We start from the raw sequence: 18423 nt of genomic DNA, 5'->3' as shown, positions 1-18423 counted from the left end.
GGGATAAGAGAGGAACTAGACAGAACAGGTTTTATCTGTTTATTTAAAAACAGAATATCATTTTATGTACAAATATGCACATATTTACACAAAATGTACATACTAGGATCTCAGATCTTTGGATTTCCCATTCAAATTCCCCAAGTTGGCCAGGGAACAGGGACAAGAGTCTCTCATTTAGTCCAGAAAGCCAGCAGATTTCAGGCCCCGAGGATTTGGGCACTAAATCTCAGTATTCTGGCTGAGTATATTTGGGTGGGCCAAATAAAAATAAACATCTAACTCCTGCCCTCATCCAAAGAAACTGCCAGAATAGCCCTGAATCAATGACCCAGAACCCCCTTAGGAGGAGACACCCCCAGCACCTCCTTCCTCTCGTCTAAACTCCCCCTCCCTTCTGTGTAATCAGTGCCCTCTCCTCCCTACACCACTGAACCAGGAGCGCTTGTCACCAAGTTCCAGCAACTCCTGCAGGGACCACAAACAACCATGGACACAACTAAAAGAAAAAAAGAGAGAGATGAGGCTAGGGGAAGAGTGGAGGGGTGCTAGGGTGAAGGACCTCCCGCCCCCTCTTAGCGAGTAGCCACAGGGCTCACACCCCTAGTCCCAGAGCCCAGCAGCTGTCAGGCCCCTAGGGCCTGCCTAGATGGAGGTGCCTTGGGACCTCTTAGTGCCACAGGGTCAACCTTGGGCTAGGGTGGGGGTCTGAGAGAGGTCCAGCTCTGCTGAGTGCCTATCTAGGCTCACCTCCCTTAAGCAAGCCCAGGAACAAACATGCAGATAAAGTAAAGGTTTTAAAAGTTGTCGCTCTTATTAAGGGAGTCAGAGCAGTCCTCTGCAAGCTCCCCAGAAAGGCTTTTTGCCAAGTATGTACATGCAGCAGGTCCACAGGCCACCAGAGGGCAGAGGGCTTCTTTGTAACAATTCAAACCTCTGGCAGACCCCTGGGCCGTGGCTTCACACTTGCCCAGTGGCTCTCAAGTGGTAGGAACCCGGCTCCCCCACTTAGGAGGCCAAATTCCAGCTCCAGCTATGCCCGCACACCTGGATGTGGCCCATGTTTCCACTTCTCACCTCCAACCTCTGCATCATTAATACTGCTCTGGGGTCTGAGGAAAATACCTGCTTTTGCAGGCAGAGGTCACACACAGCCACTTGACACACAAACCAAACCCTGACAGCCTTCCCCTCACAATCACCAGGATCTGGTGACAACACGCCACCATTCACTCTAATAGTGACTGACAAGCCAGCACAGCAGGATACATACCATGGAAGTCACTCCTCTACACATGCACACACGATCAGTGAGCACACAAGCAAAAATGCACGAGTGCGCACCCACACACACACACACACACACACACTCTCACACAATGACCTGTACTTATGGTGGGAGGGACTCAACTGTCAGAGCCCACCCAATGAACAGAAGGATTGGAGGAAAAGGTTGAGCAGTCAGTGGGGCAGGGAGCATCTTCCTCAAGAAATACGGGCATTTTAGGAGGCCCCCCAAGATGAGTGGAATCCCCTGTGTCAGCAGAAGGAGCCAGGCCTAGGGGAGGAGGCAGGCCTGGGTCAGACCAGGTGCCCCCGCCCATTGATGTAGATGCCATTGCCCGTGGGCTTGGCCCGGAGGGTCCCATTCTCTTGAACAAAATGGTTCATGGCCTGTTTGATCCCTTCGTCCAGGTCTTCCTCTTCCTCCACCCGGCCAGATCCTGGAGACAACAGTTCAGTCTGTGTTTCGATCTCCCTCACTGTGGTCAGCGTGGAGTAACTGCGGCCCTCCGGCTCTTCGCTCTGGAGACCAAGAACAGAGGACAGCTCAGAACCAAGGGAGGCGGCTGGACAGCAGGGTATGGTTGGGGGTTTGGGAGGGTCAGAGGTCAGGCAAAGAGTGGGTAATGGCTGTCCAGCAGCACAGGGCTCCGAGATCAGGGGCCCAGACTAGGGCACAGGGGAGGGGAGGTGGAGAAGGAAGCAGAGCAGAGGTGCGGGTTGGGCCACGGAGCCGGGGCTGAGGCGTGAGGGACTCTCGAGGGGGCTGCTGACGCACCACATCTGGGGCCGGGAGAGGGGCCAGAGGAGAGTGGTGGGGACAGCGGTGGGGCCGGGGGCCTCACCATCACAGAGCAGCTACTGTTGTCCTTGAGACTCTCAGGGTGGCCCTCGGCTCTCAGCCCTACACTCTCCTCCGGCTGCAGGGCCCGGACATGGAGGAGGAGTTAGAAGAGAGCTCAGCCTCCTCCTTTCAGCCCCTTCACCTCTCTACTGCCAACAACCTCCTCCCTAACCAGCTCTCCCTCACCCCACAGGTCCGATCTCTCCCTGATACAAACATCCTCACTCCTCCGCTGCCACCCTAAACCCACCCTAGAACCAGCACTGAAGGCAGATTCCCAGAGCAGCCCCCAGGCCAGTGCTGAAGGGAGCAAGTGCTACAACCCCCAACCCGACCCCAGCCCTGCCTCAGACTTGAGTCAGCGGCCGGACCTGTGGGAAGACTGTGCTCCCAGTCAGCAGAGGGGCCCAGCACAAGCAAACCCCTACGCAGCCACACGCCATGCAGGCACCCAGCCTTGATACGAACCTGATTCCTGGGGTCCGAGTGATGGGAATGCAGCCTGCGGATGGAGTTCTCCCTGGTCAGCGTCAGCTCCTCCTCACTGGAAAAGACACCTCTTTATCAAGTGAAGGCAGTGGTAGCCTCCCAAAGCCAGCCTAGCCTGGCTGAGCCTATGTAAGACAGGGCTGGGAGAGTGTGGGTGCTCTGCTAGCCCTGCAAGTGGCACATGTGTGCATAGTTGTGGCACCTAGGCCTATGGGTCTGATCTTCACTCAGGCACTGTGGTTCCACTTATGCAGCTATGGTGCAGGCTGGAAGCCCCCTCTCACCTCCCCACAAAACTCTGCCCACCTCTGCTCTGCAAGCTCCCAATTGTGAGCCCACCCATCTCCTCTCCCTCCTCCGCCAGGCCCCCCTTGCCTTTTTGTTCCCAGCTCAGCTCTGTCCACCTGGGAGCAGCCAGTACTCACTACTTCTGGGTCATTTGCTGGGCCTTGCGCCGGTGGTATCTGGACATGAGCACCACCACCACCACCAGGAGGCAGAACAGGAGCGCGGCGATCACACCCACCACCACCACCGAAGCCGACACCAGGTCCACCTGCTTCCCTGGGTCCTCAGGGTCTGCTGCAGACAGGCCGATGTCTGAGGTGCCTGCGCAGATCCCTGCCCCACCCCAGACCCGTCCCCACCTCCACCATCCTCACACAACACACACCCGCTCAGCTCGCCCTCTGCAAAACACACCACCGTCCAGCCTCCGCCAAATAAACTTCCCCCCTTCCCACTCTCGGTCTTGCTTCCTGCTGCCCCTTCCCAGACCTGGCCCACGTTCACCCTCCTGCTCACCAAGAACATCCACAGTGACCCGGGAATCCCGCGAGGAAAGCTCATTGCTGACGTGGCAGACGTAGATGCCACTGTGCTCAGCGGTCAGCGGGGGAAAGCCCAGCGTGCCCCCTTCCACTCGTGCCCCAGTGGGGAGAGGCCCGTCCAGCCTGGAGGACAGGGAAGCTGAAGGGTGCCGGCTGGAGCAGGCCGAGCTGCCACCACCCAACATGCCCAGGCAGCCCTCCGCCCCTCTCGCCCATGACGTCACCCAGAGCCCCCGGCTGTTCCCACGGTGCTCCACCCTCCCCCAGGCAGGTCTAGGCAGGGGCCTTCTCCCTGCTGCCCAGCCTGACCGGGGCACCCCCACACACACTCGGGGAAGATCCACACGTGTGCCATCCCACATGCTCCCACCGCATCACGTCATCGGCACTAGGTACCAGGTCCCCACAACAGGACACTCTACTCCGAGCTCAGAGGTTCTTGGAAAATGTGGCTGTGTGCTCCAGCACCAGCGATGCTGATGGCAGGGTAATGAACCTCGCCCCAGGCTCAAGGCCACATGCCTTGCTCATATGCCCACACAGGAGAACATGCTTAGCATGGGCTCACACACATGTGCACCCTACCCCTCCCTCATTCTCCAGACATCTCAGGCCCTGGAAAAGAGCCAAGGACTCCTGAGGTAACTGGCACAGGCGGGTGGCTGTTTTTGAGGTACTAGCAGCACTGTGGTGTTACAGGAGTGCTGGTGCAACAAAGTTACAGGCAGCTGGCTTTCTGTCCTGTTCACTGCACACACTCACATAAATGTATAAAATGCTAATATTTATATTATATTTCACTTTTGGTGGTACTGGGGATTGAACTGAACTACATCTCCAATCTTTTTTTAAATTTTTTATTTTGAGATAGGGTCTCACTAAGTCACTAAGTTGCCCAACTGGGCTTGAACTTGTTGTTTTCCTGCCTCAGCCTCCCAGAGTGCTGGAATTACAGGCATTGCATGAGCATGCATATTCTAGTATTGGTAGGAACTTGTGCCCCAACTTACCTAGCGTTCAGAATATATGGTCCCAGCCCAAATAAGTACATCCTACCCCAGAGAAAGAAGGACCCCTGTCCCAAGGTAGGCCTTCTCCAGGCCCAGGCCTTTACCGTGTCCAGTTGTACGAAGGAGGCGGCTGCCCCTCACTCAGGCACTTGAGCATGGCGCCCTCTCTGCCAACATGCCACAGCTTTTGGTCCTCCAGCCCCCGCACAGAGGCCTCGGCCAGGACTGCAACAGGAGGTGGGAGGAGAAAGAATGGGAACAATGTCTTTAACCATGTGGTTCCTCAGAGGATGCCCACCCTGCACCCTGAACCCTGCCCTGCATGGAGCCACCTCCACCTGCCCTTCTCAGCCCACTCATCTGCTGCCAAACCTAACTGGGCCCCACCTTTCTGATGGCTTCTGGCCATGTGGTTCCCTCTCTTCTACAAGCTCAATCTATACTGGTTTACCTGTGCCACGAGCCCAGAAGTCCCACGTCACATTTTTTTTCTGGATCTCCTGTGGTCCTTAGCATAGTGCTAGTCACAGAACAGGTGCTCCGTCGATGCTGCCAGATTCTTCGAAGGCCTAACAACCCTGCTAGTTCATTTACCCCTGTGCCACTACATACTAGGGATTGAATCCAGGGCCTTCTTACCGAGGTACATCCTCAATCTTTTTTTTTTTTGGTACCGGGGATCGAACTTGGGACCTTGAGCTTGCAAGGCAGGGGAGGAACCATTGAGCTAAATCCCCGGCCCCAATCTTTTTTTTTTTTTTAAGACAAGTTCTTGAGCTGGCATGGTGGTGCACACCTGTAATCCCAGCACTCAAAAGACTGAAGCAAAGGATCGCTACAAGTTCAAGGCCAGCCTGGGGTACACAGTGAGCTCAAGGCCAGCCTGGACTACATACAGAAACCCTGTCTCAAAAAAGCAAAAAACAAAAACAAGGTCTTGCTAAGTTGCCCAGGCTGGACTCCAACTTGTGATCCTCCTGCCTCAGCCCCTCAGAGTCCTGGCATTTACAGGCCTGCGCCACCACGCCTAGTTTATTAATTCATTCCCTTAAAAACACATGTTGAAGGGCCAGGGATTTAGCTCAGTGGTTCCAACGCCTGCCTCACAAGTGCAAGGTCCCGAGTTTGATCCCCAGTAAACAAAAAACCCCACATGTTGAAGACTTACTTTGTGCCCAATGCTAGAACAGTATGAGCTGAAATGCTCTTATCCCCCAGGGGCTTGAAGTGTCTCATGCTGAAAATGCAGTTCTACCTTTTTTTTTTGGTACCGGGGATTGAACTTGGGACCTTGCAGTTTCGAGGCAGGCGCTGGAACTACTGAGCTAAATCCCTGGCCCTCTACCATCTCTTGAGTGCCTCCTCTGCTTTAAGCCATGTGTGAGATACTTTGCATTGGTTGCTAATTCCCATCAAAATCCTGTCAAGTTGGCATAATTACATTCATTTTGCTGATGAAGAAAATGAAGCCTAACAAGATTAAATAACAGCTGGTAAACAGCAGAATGAGGACTTGTCCCAAGTCTGTTTCCAAACCCTAAACTGTGTATTCTGCAAAGTGTTTTCAATTCCATATTTATATTTGCTTCTCCCAACAACACTGTGAAGCAAAGCAATCTCTTCTGCAAAGATAGGACAGTGGCTGGTTGCGGTGGCACAGGACTGTAATTCCAGCACTCTGGGAGGCTGAGGCAGGAGGAGAGCAAGTGTGATCCCTATGTGAGCAACTAAGTGACTTAACAAGACCTTGGCTCTAAATAAAAAGGGTACTAGGGGCTGGGGATTCAGCTCAGTGGTTTTGCCGCCTGCTGCACAAGCGCAAGGAACTGAGTTCAATCCCCGGTACCAAAAAAAAAAGGTTGGGGGGTGCTGGGTATGGAGCTCAGTGCAAAAGCCCTGCTTCAATCCTCAGTACTGCAAAAAGAAAAGACAAAGACTCTGAGCTCGGGAGAGCAAGGCAATTTGCCAAGGTCCCCTGAGATTGGGCTCCAGGTTCTACATCTGTGAGTGCTCTCACACACGTACCCTGTAGATCCCAGGGCCAACCTGACATGGGCCTCACAGTGTCTCACTAATTCTTTCGGAGCCCATGGGGCCCCCTATCCAAGCATCTAAGTACTCACAGGCCACTTGGAGGGTGTGGGTGATCCTTTGGTCCTGGAGCAGGCCAGGGTGGGACACCACGCAGGTCAGTGGCTGCCCATTCATGCTGCGACTAGGCACTAGGTGGAACTCTGACGTGATGGCGGCCGAGCGAGAGTGCTTGAAGGAGCGGCTGGATGTTGTGCCTTTGACCTGTGTGTCCCAGGTCACACTGGGGGCTGGGCTGCCCTCAGCTGTGCAGGAGGCTGCCAACGTCAGGCCCTGACCCTCCTCCAGCGGTGGACCAGGGTTCAGTGAGGGCAGGGGAGGCACTGCAGGTGGGGACACAGGGGTCATGGATATGCACAGCCCCTACCAGGAGGCCCTGCTCCATTTCAGCCTTGCAGATTGTAAGCCCCCCTTTCTCTCTCTTATTTCACCAACAAAGACACCAGGTAAGTGGTAGAATTCTGGGTGACTTTGCATTTTTCCCCATTATTTGAATTTTTTTTTACAATGAGCATGGTTCACTTTTTAAAATAAAAATAACAAAGCAATTTAAAAACTAGATATTATCTATATAATAATAATAATAATAGCACCATTTACTAAGCACTATGTTCCAGCTATTATGTGAAACACTTTACAAATGTTATCTCATTTAATTCTGTCAATAAACCAGTGAGGTAGGCATTATTATCACTCTTTTCAGGTAAGGAAATGAAAACTCAGGGAGGTGAAAATGACTTGCTGTAGGTCATCAGCTCTTAGGTGACAAAGTCTAGAGTCACACTCAGGTTTTTCTACTCCAAAGCTGGTGTAACTAACTTCCCTGCAGATAAAGGGAACCAATACAGGCCTTTCATTTTAGCTTCAAAAAAAATTTTTTTTTTGGTACCGGGGATCGGACTCAGGTCCTTGCGCTTGCGCAGCAGGCGGCGAAATCACTGCGCTAAATCCCCAGCCCCTAGCTTCAAAATACTAACAGCCGGAGCACAGAATGTTAAAGACTTCAGGTAAATGTAAGTCCAGGTGGGCCACAGGTGCTCACAGTGTAAAAGAGCAGTTTCAGGGCCAGGGATTTAGCTCAGTGGTTCTGCTGCCTGTCTTGCAAGCTCAAGGTCCCAAGTTCGATCCCTGGTACCAAAAAAAATAAAAGCAGTTTCAAAGGCAACTGCAATCTCAGACTACATTCTCTGAAGGTCCAGACCAAGGAACTGATTAACCTCACCAGTCATGTGTGGCCCTACAACAGGTGGGGCTCATGCCCACATCTGAACCCCACATTTTACAGCTATGGAGTCCAGGATGGTGAGGGAGTGTTTGAATCAATGGCTTTGTGGAAATGTGGTGGAGCCAATCCATGTAGCTTGGGGAAGAGTAGATTTGGATGCAATATGACGAAGGTCCTCAACTTTTTGAAAGTCCTGTGCTAGGTTTCTCTAGAGGGCAAAAGTAACATGGGCAGATTTCAGGTCATCAGAAGGAAGAACTTCCTAGTAAGTGGATTCCTCCCCATTTTAATCTTAGAGAGTCAGTTGGAGAGAATTTCCGGATTGGGTGGGAGGATGGGTTGGGCGGCCCTCCCTGTGGCCTACAGGACCCCACCTTTTGCTCCTGTTCTGCCCCTGGCTCATCTATCTCTGCAGTCCCCGTCTCTGCTCCTCTTGCCTGCAGCTTCTCCCCTCCTCGACCTGAGCCTGGGGCCCTGGCGCAGCGGCCTGGACCATGCCCAGCAGCCCCACTTACCCAGCACGCGCAGTCGCAGTCGTGCCTGGAAGCTGCCCGAAGGGAAAGTGCTCACGCGACACTCGTACTCGCCCTCGTCCGCTTGCACAGCATTGCGCAGGAGCACTGAGCCGTCCAGCGGGTCCCGAGGGGGCGGTGGTTGTTCCACCCGGCCCTCATAGGCCGAGCTCACATGTAGCCCGTATTTGGAGTGCAGCAGCGCCAGCTCCCCCGCGGCCTCGTTCGCGTCCACCCGAGCCCACGCCACTTGTGCCACCTGCTCTTCGGGATCCCCTCTGTAGATGCAGGGCAGGTTTGCATCCTGGCCCAGCACCACGGTCACCAGGTCCGAGGTCTCCAGCTCACCCGCCCGGCACCGGCCTGCAGGGGGCAGACAGGAGCAGCCAGGATTAGGGGACCTGGCGGAGGAGCCGGGGGACACATTCATCATAATGACAGCAAAACCAGCCGGAACTAGTGGAGCGTTTTATGCTTGCAAAGCGCATTCAGTTCATTACCTCATTAGATCCACAAAACATTCGCAAGAGGTAGGCGTTATTATCCCCATTTAACAGATGAGGAAACTGAGATTCAGAGAGAGGAAGTGGCTTGCCTAAGGCCACACAGGCAGGATTTATGGACTGCTCACACCGTCCTGCAGCCTAGGATTGAATCCTGAGTTGTCTGCAAAACAGGAGGCTATAACAGGACCAGAAATCAAGCTCTGCCCTCAGGGAGCTCAGAGTCCTTGAGCAAATGGGACCGATGCAAACAGTAACAGGACAGTCATGAACAAACTGACAGCAAGCTCAACCTCCCAGTGGGATGCAGGACGTGTGGCCAGGAGCTTCAGCAAGCATCCTGAAGCACTGGTGTCTGGGATGGGCCACATGGGGAGGAAAAGGGCCATACCAGTCGGCCCTCAGAACATTCTTCTCATGGCTTGCAGATGAGAGCCCTGGATTCCCAGGAAGAGAGAGGTATTCCATGTGGGAGGAATGGCATGAACCAGGGCTCAGAGGCGGGAATGAGCAAGTCATTGAAGACAGAAAGGTCCCCTGTCAGAGGCTAAAGAGATGAGGTCAGAGAAGACACAGCGACAGGGTTGGGATAGAGTGCTAACATCAGAGCCCTGGGGGACGAAGGAGCAGTGTTTTGCATGCATGCTGACAAACAGCAGGATGAAGCCCTCAGGATCTCAGAATCAGAGGCCCATTGTGTGACCTTATCTGCAAATACACACCTGGTCCCTGCCCTCATGGGACCTGTGGTCTGGACAGGAGGGAGAGGTGCAAAGAAGCTCATAATGGTGGGTTCTGATTTAGTGCTCAGTGGTGTGTTGCAGGCCATGGTGTGCTGAGGTCAGTCGGATTGGGAGAGGAGAGACCCAGAAAGGCATTCAGGGTGAAGGAACAAGGTGAGCCAATGGCTGATTCAGGAAGAAGAAGGAGAGGACCCAACCTAAGGTAGGGTGTGTGTGTGTGTTGAGCAGAATGGAAACTATGGCTGGGATAGGGTGGGGCCAAATTGTCCAGAACCATCCACGCCAGGATCAGGGCTTCAGATTCGGTCAAGAGGAAATGGGGAGTCACCTAAGTTTCCTTAAGCACCGAGTGGTGTGAGGCATGTGGCAATGTGCAGCCTTCGCAGAACGCAGGCTGATGGAAGACAAGCCACTCACCCAGGAGCTGCAGCTCCAGCCCAGGCACAGTGGTGCTGGGGCGGAAGGAGGACACAGTTCCTGGGGAGATTTGACAGGGATTTGGTCATTGACTAGAAAGAGAGATGAGGGAGAGGAAAGACTCAAAGACAGTTGCATTTCCAGGGTGGGTAATTTATGAGGGAGCAGAGCCTGAGGCTGGAAAGAAAGAAACATGGAGTCCTGGAGTAAAACGGGAACTACAGGGCCAGGGGCTGGATCAGAGTGGAAGGCTACTGTGGTGCGGCAAAGAGCTCCTGGCCTTGGGATCTATACTCCACCAACTCCATCGGGTTGTAGTCCCTGCCTCTGCCCAGCACCCCACACACCCTGCTGTTCCTCACCTTTGCTCAGACTGTCGCTGCCTGGAATGCCCTCCTCCCTATGTCTGGTAGCTCCTACTCATCATTGTCTGGAGAACTCCTACTCACACCTTAAGACTCTGCTTAGGCATCACTTCCTCCTGGAATCCTCCCCCACCACACCCCCTGGCAGCCTTGGGTGCCTGTACCTGGTCCTCCCCTAGCACACTACTTTTACTGCACCATGGTACTTTATCCCACAGATTGTACTTACTATTTTCTTGTCTGCCCCCTCCACCAAATTGAGCTCTGTAAGAGTAGGACACAGGGTCACCCATCACATATGGAAACATGGTTTCTGATTTCACGCTCAGTGGTATGTGCTGTCCATTCCTGCCACATAATTGGTGTTTAATGAATATTTATGGAATGAATGAATGAATGAATAGCAAAGGAATGAGTGAGATGGGCAGAAGGAAAAGGTAGACTGAGGAGGAATGAGCAGTTCCTGTTTGGCCCCCAAGGAAGAGTGGTGGCATGGCAACCTTAGGGTGGAGACAGGATAGGCTGGCTCTCTGGGTTCACAGCCAAAGGGAGCACCTCTGAACTAGACAGGGGAAGAAAGGACAATGGAGGGAGGAAGACATGAAGGGGGGAAGTGAAGCACAGACTGGACCAGAGGGTTCCATTCAAGCAGAGGAGGGGCCCTGTGCCCTGGTACTAGCAGGAGTGGAGGGAGGGAGGATGCTGCTGGGACCTGGGAGGGCCCGGACTGGACGGGACAGACCTGCAGGGCCAGATACCAGGGCCCTGACCTGCCTAAGCTGTTGATGGTCCCACCCTGCCCAGCCTGGGAGTCCAGCTAACCACTTGCACTCCTCCCAGGCTCCTTCTCCTGGCACTGGAGGGGGCAGGGCTACCAAAGAAGGGTTGGGGGTGGACTTGGGATGGGAGCCCCCCAGCACATCCTCTGCTTCAAACACTGGTATCTGTTCAGGCCATGGGGTTCCAAGTCATGCTCACTGCCCCTCCTCACCACAAGTAACCCACATTTCTCCCAGAAGGTACTTTTCTTAGGCACAGCAGAAATTGGGTACCAAGCACCTATCTGAACCTAATCTCCTTGTACCTATTTATAAAAGCCCAAGATCGGGCCAGGGATTTAGCTCAGTGGTGCCGCCGCCTGCCTCAAAAGGTCAAGGTCCCGAGTTCAATCCCCGGTACCAAAAAAAAAAAAAAAAGCCCAAGATCCCCACTTCCAAGGGACAAGCCCAAGCTTTGCAGAATGAAGAACCCAGTAAAACAGGAAAGTCTCTTCTGGATGACTCCTATAGCCCCTTATGGTCGTAAATCCACTGTTCAGTAGGAGCATCTTGGGATGAGGCTAAGCCCTCCTCCTGTTCATCCACTGAGCTGCAGAGTGAAGAGGACCTGGCCCCAGAGCCTTTGTCCTGGACTAAATGGACCCAGGAGCTCAGGCTCACAGACCAAGGCAGGCCAGGACTGCCTCCTCCTCTCCCCTACCCAGTGCCTGCCTGGCGTCAGCATGATGATGTCACCAGACTCCAGGAGACACACGGACTGCCTAATGAGGTCACCCTGCGGGCACGCGGTGGCCAGGCTAGGTCAGGCCCATGGACCCTCCTGCAAACCTTGCTGAGGCCGGTGGACTCTCTAGCTAGCTGGGCACTCCTCCTCCTGACCATCCCCACCCTTGTCCCGGGAGCACCAGGACGCTGGTCAGGAGCCTTGGTGACTCAGAAGCCGCCACGCAGCAGCAGGCCTAGCCACAGCCGCCGCCACCTTGCGCAAGGAGAACAGGCCCAACTGGCCAGACGGGATCCCTGCCCTCAGCCTCCCCCACCCCTGGCCAGGCCCCCTCGGGCCTCTTTGGGGCCCTGCCCTTTGTGTACCCCGCCCGCTCCCAGACAGGCCCTCCATTCCTGGCTTGGGCTGGCTGGCTGCACCCCACCCTGGGTGCCTGCGTCCCAGCTTTCCTTTCTGTGTGAGGCCTGGCCTCTGGTCTCAGAAGGGGAAACTGAGGCTGGTACCTGCAGACACCCAGCCACGGCAGCCTCATTGTGGAAGAAATCTTTTTTTTATGAGGCCCTTTATCCTTCAGCATCCTCTGCTGGGACATATAGGGTGCACCTAGGGGTCCTCGAGGTGGGTCTGCAGGAAGGAGGAGGGAGCAAGTCTGTGTCTTTTGTGTCTGAGTATATGTTTATCTTTGGCGGAGGGCCTGCTGCTCTTTCTAGCTCATGTGCATGTAAGGCTATCTCCTCACAGGATCTTAGCAATGTTTCACACATATATGTGTTCATGTCTGATCCTCAGCGGAGTCCATGTACTTGCTTTTCTATGCCCAGAGGGAAGAGCTATATATTGGCGCGTGAACTTGTATGCGTGCACCATGACATGTGAGCTTCACATCCCTGTGTGCACGGCATGCGAGCCTCTCCGAAGAACTCTGCACACAGAGTAAATATTTTCACGTCGTTTATCTTGGCTTCCGAATGTCTCTCTGTCTCAGCTGCCCTCAGTCAGTGTGTGGCTCCAGGCCTTTGCTCATCTGGCCTGCCTGGAGTGCGGCCCCTGGCAGCTCTCCTTAGCTCACCCTCACACTTGAGGGCAGATTCATCTCAGGCTCAAGGTGGAGGTACCCAGAGATGAGGTCACAGGCCCTCCGGGTGATGGGAAATTGCCACCAAACCTCCCCAACAGAACAAAACAAAAGCTCCCTTTCCCTTAGTCCTCAGGTTCTCCCTACAGGGGCTCCCACCCTTCTCACCACCCCCAGCCACTCCCCTGGGCCCCCCAGTACCTCTGGCCCCCCAAGGAGGCCTCACCCTGGGAAACTGTCAGGGCTCTGCCGTTGCCACCACCAGAAAAACCAGCTTCAGCTCCAGGCCCAGGGTAAAGGCTGTGTGGTATGGGTTTGCTGGGAAGGGGGGTCTGCCTGGGGGCTGGGGGGAGGGTCTCATTCTCCTGTTTAACTCTTGCCTCCCCTTACCCCTGAGCCCCTGCTCCACCAGGCAGAGCTGTGGATGTGGGTGAGTTTGTGGTAAGAAAGATCTAGGAGGAAAGCACTGAAGCCCTCCAGCCCACACAGGTGCCATGAACCTCAGCAAGCCCCTTTGGGTCCTCCTTCCCCCATCACCTTGGCCTTGGAGTGCTAAGGGACTTTGAAAACCGCAAGAGTTTCTCTCGCCGCCTTCATCCACCTCCCTCACTTACCCCCCATTGTCCTAAGCCCCCCAGCTTAGCGAGAGCTTCCCGACCCGGGCAAAGCGCCCACCGCAGATTACTGTCTGGGGAGGGGGCACAGCAATCACAGAGGGAGGGAACAATGTGGGAGGACAGGCCTGCAGGCAGCCAGCTCTGGCCCAGACACAGCTCCCAGCACAGATAAGTCCCCTAAACCCCCCGGAGCCAGAGTCTGAGCCCCGCTGAGTCACCGCAACAGCCACACTGTGGGTGGGAGACCCAGAACTGGGCTTCTCTCAACCTCCTGAGATGCTCACCCCCACCCCACCCCCAGGCCTACAACCCCCTCCAAGGCCAGCTCTTCCCCACCCAACTCAGTCTCAAGCCCAGCTCTCAGGACCTGGGTGGGGTGGGTAGGACACCATGGGGAAAGCTCCAAGGCCCATGGCTCCGGTTGTCTCCTGTCCCAGTGAGAGGGATCCGGGCGCCCTCTCCAAAGCCTCCTCTGGGAGGTGCGGGGATGATTCCTGGTTCTGAACTTCTCTCACTGTAGATGCTGTTCCCAGATCCAGACCCCAAGGCTCCTCTACTCCCTTTCCTCCAGACTCAGTTGCCCTGCTTCACCTCCCTCCTTCTCTCGGCCTAGACTTTGTGGTCAGTGCAAGGGCATGTTTTAGAGGCCAAAAAGGTGGACACAGACACACACTCTGGCCTAGCTCCCCACCACGGCTGACTCCATTTTGTCTGGGGGACCTTGGAATTCTAAGGCTGTGGACCCTATGCTCCCACCCCCATCTTTGTGCCTGGGGTCTTCTCAGCCCAGCTCCCTCAAACACAAGGGCAGAGCCAAGGTCACTAGGGCCAAGGGCTTGCCTGGGGTTCTCCTAGTTCTTGCCACTTGGGCACAGAAGAAAGCCTTCCTTTCTGGCTTCTCTGGGTTTGGGTAGGTCCTACAGGAAAGGGCCCGCTCCCCTCTGTAAACAGGAGTAGAAAAGCAAGGATGGGGCCCCTCCCTTCTTAGGAAGCTGACCTCAGACAGAAAGCTGATGTTAACAATGAGAGGACAGATCTCAGGGTTCAGAGCACCACTCACTCTCTGGTCTTGCAGGGCCTACTGGGCCCAGACATAGACCTAGGGACCAGAATCCTAACGGGGGCATCTCTCAGATTTGGGTCCTTAAGCCCCAGGGCAGCAGATGGGGGAGGGAAAGGGAGGGGACTTCACCCGGAAACTCATCTCATTAAGGAGAGACAAAGAGCTGCGGTGTTGGATGCGTCTCCCAAGCCTGGGCTTCTCTCCCTGACAGGGGTGGGGCAGGGCCCTGGGGCTTGGAGCTCTAAAGGCCCGCAAGTTGGAGGAGCCAGGTTGCGGAAAGGCAAAGAAGGCAGTATCCCGGGGAAAGAGCCTCTCCATTCCCACTAGAGATAGGGCTAGGACCCTTTCTCCCTTCCATCTCCATAGCCACATGGACCCGCTCTTCCAACAGCCAGAGGACCCCTTTAGCCAGGGGCGGGACACTCAGAGTCCCAGGATTTCAGAGACAGAAGGTTGAGCCCTAGCTCTTGGTCTATTGAAGTTAAGTTTCTTAGTCACTCATGGTCTCACCTAGTTCAATAGCAGACATAGGATCAGAACCCAAGAACTGCTCAATCCAAGGATTTTTCAGAAATGTAGAACATTCCAGGTTCCTGGGCCCCTAAGAAGATATCTACATTCAGAAGAGCCAGAGTAGAGCTGGCAGTAGAGGTGGGAATGTCTGATCCTTGAGCTAGAAAGCTAGGATCCAACCAAGTTCTCAGCTCTGAAAGCAACCTTTGGTCCTGTGCAGTTACAGAGTAGCTGCAGAGTGGTCTCTGTAGGTACCTGAATCCTGGAGCCAGGCTTCCTCCCTCACATAGCTCTTCTGTCAGGCACTGGGGGGAGGTCAGGGATAATTTCCTAACTAGGAGGGGGTTTCCTTTCCCCTTCCCTGGGCTTCTCTTGGAAAGAACAGGTTGTTTTTGTTTTGTTTTGTTTTGTTTGGTACCAAGGATCCAACTCGGGTCCTTGCGCTTGCACAGCAGGAGGTGAAACCACTGAGCTAAATCCCTAGCGGAAAGAACAGTTTTGCTTCATGGAGAAGGAAGGTAGGAATTGTGTCTTATTCAGCAGCATCTAGTACCCTTGCTGTACCCAGTGTGCATGCAATGAGGAGTCAGCAGACCAAGACACTAATCCTGGCTATGCTTCTAACATGGATGATCTTGCAGCTCTCACCTGCCTGTAGCTCTGGTCTGCCATCTGTAAAATGAAGTTGGAGTGATCTCTTTGATCCCTTCCAAGTCCTGAGACAGGGTGACTCCATTCGGCAGGTGTAGGTAGATCCCACAGGAAAGAGCCTGCTGGGTTCTCTGGCCCCAGCAACCAGGCCCCACCCTCTTGGCCTAAGCAAGGGAGAAGGGTTGTTTGGAAGATGGAAATTAAAACACAGGGAAATGGGAGGTGGGAATAGCAGGGGTTGGAGCTCCAGATCCTGAGATTGGAGGCTGCCTCCATGATCCTTCCATGGTGAGACCAGAGTGAGAGCAGCCCTCAGCCCTGCCAATCCAGCCACCCAGGCCTTGTTCTCTTCCTGAGAGATTCAGCTGGGAGAGTGGAGGTGGGGGTCATGGCCAGGGCCTGCTGGACAACCAAAGCTCCCTCACTCCTGCTTCTGAGGCTGAGAATACAACTGTCCTGTCACATGGGCCCCATCTTTCCAAAGAGAAAGTCTCAGTTCTTCATTACTCAATAAACAGCCTATGGCATCCCACTGTGGCCTCACCATGCACACACACACACACACACACACACCCTCAGAGACCCCCACTCCGAAGAGTATAAATTCCTATCACTGATGTCTGCTCCACAGACATTAGACAGCCCGGAAGTACAGAGTAGTACAGGCATCTGATTGAGGAAATGAGGGACCAGGCCTGAACAAAAGGGACCACACCCTATCTAGGAAGCCCCCTACCCCAGATCTCCAGCCCACTAACTGTTCTGCTGCCCTGGTACCTAACAGTGTGTGTGCCCTGGGCAACAGAGGGGCCACATAAGAGTTCTCAGCTTCCCCACAGCCCTCAACAGGCACCTCAGTCCTGGTAGCCAAGATAGCCCTAAAGAGAAGAGGAAAGAGAAATCCCCCATCTGCTCCCCAGACAGCAGGCTTCCTGCCCCAAGACTGCTGAGGCCAGCTCAGCCCTGAGTCAGCCCTTGCTCTCAACAGCAGCTTGGGAGCCCTGGCACAGGCCAAGGCATCTTCAAGAAGCCCCGGGGTGAGCAGGGTCCTCACCCGTTCCACCCACTTGCCCACTTGCCCTGGGTCACCATAGCTACCTCCACCCCTGACAGCTCAGGCTTTGGCAGAGGTCAGGGACCCCAGAAGTGGTGACCTGCCTGGGGGCCAAGAAGGGACCTGATGGAGAAGAGCTACAAAGGCTCTTCTGGGGGTACTACTGGCACCCGGGATGAGAGTTATTGGTTCTTCCATCCAGAATCCAAGGAAAGAGAATGTTTGTGTGCGTGCGTGTTTGTGTATCTGTGCGCACGCATCTGTGCCAGGCTGAGCGCAGAAGCTGGGGTCCTGATGGTTCAGGCAAGTCCTACCTGTGAACGATGCCAGGAGCAGCAGCAGCAGCCAGGCTTCAGGCCCCCACATCTCGGCTCCCAGGGACAGGGGCATTGGTCAGAAGGAGACCTGCCCAGTTTCTGAAGTTCCACCGAGGTCTCCCTGGGAGCCGGCTCTAGCACTGGATGAGCCACCGGCCCGGAAGGCAGGAGGCCGTAGAGTCCCCCGCTGCTGACGTACCTACCTATCCCACTTGGGTCTCCACTAGGGGACCCAGCCCTGTTCTACCCACCCAGCCGTGGCTACCCCTAAAAGCCGTGATCGGGAGCTCCGAGCTCCCCCAGAGCTGCTTCCCACGCCGTGGCCAACAACGACGGCAGAAACCTGGGAACCTGCTCAGCAGGTCAGAACAGGTGCGTCTCTGGGGGCTGGGCCTGGCACGGAGGCTCGGCAGCCGCCGCCCCCACTGCCTGAGCTAGCTAATGGGCGCCAGGGAGGGAGGAAAGAAGGAGGAAGGACCTGGGTGGGGGCGATGGGATCCCATCCTCAGCTCTGGGCTTCACCCTTGAGTGTGTGGAAGGGGCTGTGAAGGGAGCGGCAAGGGCGGGGTAGGGAGGACCAGGCTGTCTCAGAGAGGGAGGCACCAGGCCTGGCCAGGACAAACAGGGACAAGGCCCTTGTGCAAAGCCTGGAGGGAGACCTTGCCGAGTTCCCCGAATTTCTGAATTTCTGCAGGGGCTTAGCTTTGGAGCCACAGAATGGACAAAGGCCAGAACAAAGAAGGATCCTCCTGCCTGCTGGCCCATATACTGCATTCTTCAGAGGGAAACAGACCCCAAGAGGGAAAGGGACTTTCCAGAGGACACATACAATTTTTTTGTATGTGAGACAGGGTCTCACTATGTAGCCCTGGCTGGCCTCAAACTCATGGTGATTGATCCTCCTGCCTCAGCCTCCCAGGTGTTGGGATTACAGGCCTGCCCCATCATGTACAGCCACACACACACACAAATTTTAGGATCATGGTTTGCTCAGACTCCTCTGTCTCTGAGGCGGGGAACAGTTCAAAGACCCCTGAGAAAGAGCCTAAGTGATCCACCCCTATCCTGTATAGTAGAAGCCAGGGGCTGAGCCAGGAATTCACCTGGGTGGAGATGGCCGGCTTCCCTCTCAGGGCCCTCGAAGCTTCAGCACCTTGATGCCTGGCCAGGAGCCCCCAAAGTGCATCAGCACAAATTGCATGGTGTGGGGGTCTCTGCCATCAGCTCCATGGCTATCTTTTCCGTTTTATCCCACAGGCAGAGGGAAGACCACGTGTCTGGACATTGTAAGGACAATCTTGATTTCCAATACCGTGT

General features: G+C 54.8%; 1 protein-coding gene across 7 annotated transcripts; it reads right to left on the bottom strand.

The window, feature by feature from the left end:
• Positions 1-25: 25 nt before the first annotated feature.
• On the bottom strand, positions 26-17479 carry Nectin4 (nectin cell adhesion molecule 4). 7 transcript variants are annotated; one of them, XM_013077339.3, is made up of 9 exons: positions 17104-17474; positions 8289-8648; positions 6581-6871; positions 4562-4682; positions 3422-3570; positions 3043-3199; positions 2597-2672; positions 2130-2204; positions 26-1806 (listed from the first exon to the last, which is right to left on the bottom strand). In XM_013077339.3, the coding sequence occupies exons 1-9, from the start codon at positions 17177-17179 to the stop codon at positions 1582-1584; spliced, it is 1530 nt and encodes a 509-aa protein (XP_012932793.2). In that variant the 5' UTR covers positions 17180-17474; the 3' UTR covers positions 26-1581. The 7 variants fall into 7 exon arrangements, with proteins under 7 accessions (XP_012932793.2, XP_004858750.2, XP_087047052.1 ...); XM_004858693.4 differs by having other exon boundaries at positions 3043-3196; XM_087190926.1 differs by lacking the exon at positions 17104-17474 and adding an exon at positions 15733-17087 and having other exon boundaries at positions 3043-3196.
• Between the last annotated feature and the right edge of the window lie 944 nt (positions 17480-18423).

The sequence above is a fragment of the Heterocephalus glaber genome, unplaced genomic scaffold, assembly GCF_053883595.1.
Source record: "Heterocephalus glaber isolate CG9 unplaced genomic scaffold, H.glaber_assembly_v1.0 deba00001561, whole genome shotgun sequence".
Lineage (NCBI taxonomy): Eukaryota > Metazoa > Chordata > Mammalia > Rodentia > Bathyergidae > Heterocephalus > Heterocephalus glaber.
Note: the sequence above shows the minus strand (reverse complement) of the source record. Positions and strands in the feature narration are given on the sequence as shown.